At 38.2% G+C, this 7,103-nt stretch overlaps 2 protein-coding genes across 2 annotated transcripts; one reads left to right on the top strand and one right to left on the bottom strand.

Annotated features, from left to right (window-relative positions):
- Positions 1-322: 322 nt before the first annotated feature.
- On the bottom strand, positions 323-3,137 carry tex26 (testis expressed 26). The gene is made up of 7 exons (XM_079353172.1): positions 3,067-3,137; positions 2,250-2,334; positions 1,997-2,159; positions 1,742-1,898; positions 1,404-1,580; positions 689-853; positions 323-586 (listed from the first exon to the last, which is right to left on the bottom strand). The coding sequence occupies exons 1-7, from the start codon at positions 3,077-3,079 to the stop codon at positions 453-455; spliced, it is 894 nt and encodes a 297-aa protein (XP_079209298.1). The 5' UTR covers positions 3,080-3,137; the 3' UTR covers positions 323-452.
- A 1,146-nt stretch (positions 3,138-4,283) lies between these two features.
- hmgb1b (high mobility group box 1b) lies at positions 4,284-6,879 on the top strand. The gene is made up of 5 exons (XM_079353564.1): positions 4,284-4,434; positions 5,538-5,693; positions 5,789-5,931; positions 6,027-6,201; positions 6,317-6,879. The coding sequence occupies exons 2-5, from the start codon at positions 5,547-5,549 to the stop codon at positions 6,443-6,445; spliced, it is 594 nt and encodes a 197-aa protein (XP_079209690.1). The 5' UTR covers positions 4,284-4,434; positions 5,538-5,546; the 3' UTR covers positions 6,446-6,879.
- Positions 6,880-7,103: the final 224 nt, after the last annotated feature.

The raw sequence follows: 7,103 nt of genomic DNA, 5'->3' as shown, positions 1-7,103 counted from the left end.
TTTATCCCATTAGTAGATTTATTCAGGACATCTCGGTTTAATCTCCAACACAGGGAATTGGCAAAAAAAGAAAAAAGAAATCACAAAAACTATTTTTGAAAGTGATGTCAAATTCCAAGAGCTCAAAAGTATTGCAACTGATTATATTTTATGTCGATAAAACTAAAAGGTCGGTTAAAGAAACCCAAATCATTCTGTTTCATCAAGCAAACACATGCAGCCTGCATGTCCAATACTGTGCAAAGATTATGCAATGAAGCTAAAGGCAGACAAATATCTTCTCACCAGGCAGAACTGTTTAATTGTGATGAAGGACAATTCACAAAAAATAAAACAATAAATACTTTCAAGAAACTCACAATACATTGTATCATGTTATTAATGCAATTTCCCTCCCTCCATGAAACACAAACGCACACACACACCAAATGTACTAACATGGGCATTGAGGTTCAATGTGGTCCTGGCCAGCTTGATATCCACTTTGGTGTGCAGGAATCAGACACAACGGCTGGAAGTTTATTTACTCCTTCCATGTTGTTTGGTTGAGCACCTTTACTTAAAACTGTTGTCACAGCCTTCTTTTCTGCAAAACCAAAAAACACAAAACATGGTTATCTGTCCCAAAAAAAATAATGTTCTGTAATGCTAAAATTCACTTCACTCAGAGGCACAACTTGATACTAACCCTCCTCAGATAAAACATTTTGTAACTGCTGCAGCTCATGTGGCAGCACAGACTTTAGGACACCAGAGACATCAGCCACTCTCTTTCCATAAAACATGTCATAGTTTGTTAAATCAGATCCTTTTTGCTGAGTGTGGACGGGCCTCTTCACAACAGTTGGAACTACTATGCACAGAGGACAACATATCAAACATTATTAGGCTCAGTGAATCTACCATATATACACAGTGAGATGTTTTTCTCTGAAATCACACAGAAGAATTAAAAGTCTAATGCTATTTGACTGCTGTTTGTAAATCATTTAGGTGCAGGGTATCTGATCAACTGTTTTCATTTCATTGCATCTCACTTGATCAGCAACTGAAAAGAAATTTGATGACAAAAAAAAGTCTCTGAAGAGAAAACATCTCATGTTGTCTTATCGTCAATGAACAGCTGTGGGACAACAGCTAATGTTACAACCATAGACTTTAGATTACAATGAACAGAACAACAACCAACAGGGAGTTAAAGCAAAATACTTAGAGCTCCCCCTGCTGACTGGTAGCAGTATAGTTCATAGCCTCTGCCTCCTTTACTGTATGTTAACAGACAGAACACAGGCCAAACTATAAGAATCAAAAATACACGTCAAATATTTTCCACACAGTCTCACGTGTGGCTCAAAGACAATGTTTCACTTATGGGTTAAAGATATTATATTATTATGCCGTACCGATACCATGGCATGGCCCTTTGAGATCTGTGTTGACACTGTGATTGCAAAAGAGTCCTGTTTTTCGTTTAGGCTTGCAGCAATTGTCCCTCATCTCTGTGTCAACAGAGTGTAGCACTTTATGCATGTTGTACAAAGGTGCAATCCTTCTTCCTTCATAATAAGCATGATCATAACCTGTCAAACAAGTTCCACAGTCAAATGACAACAAGATGCAATGAAAATAATAGTATATAATACATATAATACAGTGATGGTTTGATTTATGCAAGTCTGCATGCTTGAGTATCATTAGTTATGCAGTTTAGACACATTTTAGCCTGAACCATTAGACATACCTTGGGGCGTTCCCTTGAAGTCACATCTGTAAGTAGAGCAGTACTGTGCTGTCAAGGCCTTACGGATCACCGCTTCAGACCGGGGACATTTCCAAGAGAAGCTGACATAGTCTATGCTTCGTGCAGCCTCCCTGGGAAGCCTTCGAATCATAAAAGACTTTGGGAAAAATAAAATTGTTTAAACGTTGTAATACACCATGGGAGGCACTCAATTGTGAATCTGAAAATTAAGGCTAATACGGCCCAAATACCAACCTGACTGGGATGTGGGTTGTTTCTCCTCTGCCCAGAGGCTGTTCCTGTGCGATAACTTTCAGCGTTGTGGACTGGCTTCCAGCAAAAATCATTTTTATAAACAGTTGAACCAAGGGGTCCAGACTGGGAAAAGGTGTCTATAAATAAAGTGGACGTTGGATTCCTGCAGCTTCAATGAAGACATATAATTACACACAAAAAGCAAACTAATTATTGCTATTCTCAAATTTGATAAAATGCTAATTGAACTCACAGTAGCATCTCTGCAGCTGAGCTTGGTTGGTAGACAAAATGTCTTTTATTGGATGTTTCATATGGATTCCACCACTGTTTGCCCTCTAAAAAAATACCCAAACACAATTCTTACAGAAATCTTGACTTTTACACCTTTTTACACCTTTTACACCAATTCTTTACACCTAAAATACAGCTACAGTTAACAAGCATTTTTTAGTAAATGCAAACAAGCTGAGACAGTAAATACACCAACAAACACACCTTGCATCAATATTCCACATGTTGAGTTAAGACCAATTAAAAAACCTGAAAATGAGTTCTACATGTATAATTGTTTTGCTCAGTTTTATATAAGCCCATTCGAACTGTACAATTCAGATATGTCAGGGTTTCCTCAAAAGGCAGCTATCATTTATGATTCAACTTGAGGTAAGAAAACCTGCCTATGTGATTTGTACATGCAAAATATACATTTTCTTGTTATCTTAGTATAAAACTGTCATGAAAGTTTGAGACAATTGTGTAACCTCAAATTTGCTTTTGTTGCCTTTGTGAAAATTAACCAGACTAAACAGAAGTGAACCCTTAAGCAAATTTACCAAGAGTTAATTGTAAGGGAATTGAGTAAGACGCAATCACACTTTCATTACTGTTATGAAAAATGACAGTAACTGTGAGAGAAATTACATTTAAAGTGAATGAATTAATAATAAAATGTAGATAAGACTTGTTGATTTTGGGAAAAAAAAACATTTACAGCATAAATCCTAATAATCATCACTCAGACACAAACCAATGAAACACAATGTATGAAATGCAAGAAATTATATTACCTTTTGTTGCCATGGTGGCCAGTGTTTTGGCAGGCTATCTTTAGTACAATTTAACAAAAACCTATCATTTCCTCTTCCAGATAAAAGTTCTTTTCTTGTGTGTCTTGCTGAACTGACTACCAAATGTGACTTTAACAAAGTTTCAAGGTAGACTATGTGCTCTGTCTGAACCGAGTCAGAGAGCTGAACAGGAGGTTGCTGGGTGCTGTGGTTATGGAGACATACAACATCTGAATATCCACTGTGAGCTGCTCAGTAGGGGACATACTGCATTACACATTTAACTATTGAAAGGATGAAAGGATGCTTTCTTTTTCACAGTGTCTGTGTATTGCACACAGATATAGACAGATAGGTCAATTTGATTTGAACGTAAATAAAACACAGACACATAGCCTTGCAATGTGTGTGTGTGTGTGTGTGTGTGTGTGTGTGTGTATATATATATAAAAGTCTGTCTATCTATCTATAGATAGACTTTATTGATCCTGAGAGAAATTCAAGGCATCCAAGGATGTATACAAGGTGTATACAAGACATGCAGGACACATTTATTAGTTATAATAAACAGTAAACAGTAAACAATCAACAACCACTGCCCCTCCCCCCCATAATAAATCAGAACAAGATTTAGAAGGCCCCCTTTATGACTAAGAATAAAGAAATTACAAATGAAACCTGTGCAATTTAAAATAGATTCATACTAATATAAAGAAATGTGGATGGCCTGGCAGGAAATAAAATTGGCCTATATGTATTTTTTAAAAGATACTGCTACTATTACGGAAGAGGATTAGGATTAGGGCCACTGAAAAATAATAATATTGGTTCTGACTTAATTTGTCTGACTTTAATGCAGAATTCTAAAATTAAAGTCAGAGTTTTTGCTTTGTTGAAGTGAAGATTTGAGTAAACTTTTATTATAATCTATCTATCTATAATCTATATATGTTATCTTAATCTCACTCTTGCTGAATACATCTTCCCTTCACTCAAAGTTTACGATTTGGTTCAATATCTTCAACAAATCCAGTTGCCTTTGAGTAGACCGTTGTTTGTATTTACCATGACAAGCGGATGACTGCATAACCCACACAGACCTATTCACTCCACTGAAAGTAGGGCGTTCACTGTTTTTGTTATTCAAGTTTTAGCGCCACCGCTCCGCAGCGACTGTCCAATGAGATCCCTCGCAGAGTCGACGGCAGCCAATGTCCGACAGCCGGAGTCCAAACACGCAAACAGGGTAAACACACGGAGGGATCCTCGCAGCCAAAAGACCGCGCACTGACGCTGCTTTGCTTTCCGTCCCATTGTTTGAGGAGGAGAGCAGACGTACCACTGGCCTTCTTCTGTAGCTCTGTAGGGGTAAGCGATATGTTATATGTGGGTTTTTTTCCACTTAAAATAATAATAAAAAGATACACCTGCTTCTTCCCGTTATGAGTATAAATACAAGCGTGTGCTCCGTTATGGTTGGCACAGTGTGCATATGGGTTGAACGTGTTTGGTTGCATGACTGGGCTGTAACGGGACGCTAACATAGCTACGTACTCATCTTAAACAGGCATTTAAAGATTTGAAGGCGGCTTGAATTATGATCAACACTAAATTCGATGTAGGTAAAAACACAAAAGACTCATCCGATGGACGATCTACTATCACGCACTGATTTGCGGTTTTGTGAAAAAAGCGATCAGCGACGTGCTAAGTCGTAGCCTCCTGGGTTAGCTTGTTGGTCTGTCTGCTGCTAGAGGGTGAACGTAGGTTAATACGACGGTCTGCTGGTAACGGAAACCCGGTGTAGTAGATGCAAGATGGGAACATTATCAACACGTTCACTGATATATGTGAAATTCTCCGCATCATTTCTACGAACGCGCAGTCACGCGAACACGCGGAGCCGTAAATTAGGCCGCAGGAGCGCGTGCGTTTTTGAAAACCGCCTGCTAGCCTTTGTTAGCAATCAAATCAGCCATTTTAATAATCGTCCCATGAAATGAGCTCTGCTGGACGCCACCTCGCTGGCTAGCCTAGCATGAAGCTAATGCAGAAAGCGAGAGTACACAAAGCATTGCCGGAGGCGTGCAGGCTCACAGTTACATCAAAGGAGTGTGTATGTTTGTTCATACTGTTACGCGTTTTATAAATGGATGGGATGCTAGATTAAATACAATTAAAAATCTTTTTTTTTTTTTGTTGCAAGATTCGCACTATCCCACAAGAACAAGATGCATGATATTAAGAAGAGTGTATATACATGTTTTTAATTAAATTTGCCTCTCCATACAATGGATTATTACTCATCATCCCAGACCCCTCCCCCCACCATCCCATTTAAACAATAGATGGATGTGACAAAGCAAGATGCATTTACTGAGAATTTAACATTTGGCATTGTGTATGCAGACCTAAATGTTTTTTTTTTGTCTCAATCACTATTTTTATTTCCTACTTTCTTTCCCCTTTAGTAATTCAAGATGGTTAAGGATCCAAGTAAACCGAAGGGCAAAATGTCCTCATATGCCTACTTTGTGCAAACATGCAGAGAGGAGCATAAGAAAAAACATCCTGAAGCCTCAGTCAACTTTTCTGAGTTCTCCAAGAAATGCTCCGAGCGGTGGAAGGTAAAACCATTCAAATTTATTGTCAATTTTAGATTTTTATCAGTTTTTTTATTTTTTGGTGGTTTGAGCTTCTTTTTCTTTTCTTTTCCCAAAAGACAATGTCTTCAAAAGAGAAAGGCAAGTTTGAAGACAAGGCCAAGCAGGACAAGGTTCGATATGACAGAGAAATGAGGACTTACATTCCCCCCATGGGCACAAAGAAGCGATTCAAGGACCCCAATGCCCCCAAGAGACCACCGTATGTGTGCTTATGAACTTGTAACCTTTGTTTTACATCCTATGCAAAGTGCATTGTCAGATCTGAATCCATGTTGTTATTTTGCTGTTCTACAGGTCTGCATTCTTCCTCTTCTGTGCCGACTTTCGCTCCAAGGTAAAGGGTGAGACTCCTGGACTTTCCATTGGGGACACGGCAAAGAAGTTGGGACAGATGTGGAATGAATCTACTCCAGAGGAAAAGCAGCCTTATGAGAAGAAGGCATCCAAGTTGAAGGAGAAATACGACAAGGTCAGTGTAGAAAGCAAGACTTGAAATATTTTGTTATCTGTAGTTTAGGAGACTGAAAATGATTATTTTTGCTTCGATAAATGTAAATTAACTTCTTTCCTTCTATCCATGTTAGGATGTTGTTGCCTACCGTACAAAGGGCAAAGTGGAGTCCGCACCAGCGGCTGCAGCCGATGACGACGATGAGGATGAGGAGGAGGGAGACGATGACGAAGACGACGATGATGATGAGGATGATGAGTAGATTGCACAGGGTTGGAACCTGAAATTTTGTTTGCCATATAACCCTAATGTACTCAATTCACCATCTTGAAACAAATCAAATTGAACAATGTGTATATTTAATGTTTTTAAGATGTACAGTGTTATTCTCCTTCTTTGTAAAGTTAACACTACATAACTTAAGTTTGGGATTTTCTAGTGGTAGCTCTTCATCCCTACCATACTATGTACCAATTTAGGAGGACTTCAGATCGGTATATAAGTATGTAGTCTTTAGGTGTTACGACTCAAAAATGAGATTTCTGAGTTGGTAGTGTATTTTTCTTTACTTTGAAAAATATTTTTTTATGTGATGTCCCAATGTCTTTTTATTCTTTGAATACCACTCTAATATCAAATGCAGCTGTTGACATTTAAGAATGTCTTCAATAAAGGTCGTTTTTTTTTTTTAAACAAGTTGTTTCCTTGTTGTTTTTTCACTTCTCAACAGCTCTCAGGTAAACGGTCATTTATCCTGAACATAATGTGTAAAACAAATAATTACACATGGGGATCTACAGTTTTGCATAACAATCATAAACCAGTATCTCTGATGGCTGCAAAAGTGCAAGAAAGAAGAACAGCACCTGGTCCTGTTTGTGTATCGCTTCTATTTAGCTTTTCTCATTAAAGCCTGTCAC

Source organism: Symphodus melops (assembly GCF_947650265.1).
Source record: "Symphodus melops genome assembly, chromosome: 10".
NCBI lineage: Eukaryota > Metazoa > Chordata > Actinopteri > Labriformes > Labridae > Symphodus > Symphodus melops.
Note: the sequence above shows the minus strand (reverse complement) of the source record. Positions and strands in the feature narration are given on the sequence as shown.

What these genes read in the sequence shown, in the direction of transcription:
- tex26 (XM_079353172.1), bottom strand. An exon ending in CTTCAAGGGAACGCCCCAAG is followed by an intron (nt 1,581 to 1,741) that starts GTATGTCTAATG and finishes CTTGTTTGACAG; the next exon opens with GTTATGATCATGCTTATTAT. An exon ending in AGGGCCATGCCATGGTATCG is followed by an intron (nt 854 to 1,403) that starts GTACGGCATAAT and finishes CTCTGTGCATAG; the next exon opens with TAGTTCCAACTGTTGTGAAG.
- hmgb1b (XM_079353564.1), top strand. Translation starts at nt 5,547, where the DNA reads ATGGTTAAGGATCCAAGTAAACCGAAGGGCAAAATGTCCTCATATGCC. An exon ending in AATGCTCCGAGCGGTGGAAG is followed by an intron (nt 5,694 to 5,788) that starts GTAAAACCATTC and finishes TTTTCCCAAAAG; the next exon opens with ACAATGTCTTCAAAAGAGAA. An exon ending in TGAAGGAGAAATACGACAAG is followed by an intron (nt 6,202 to 6,316) that starts GTCAGTGTAGAA and finishes TATCCATGTTAG; the next exon opens with GATGTTGTTGCCTACCGTAC.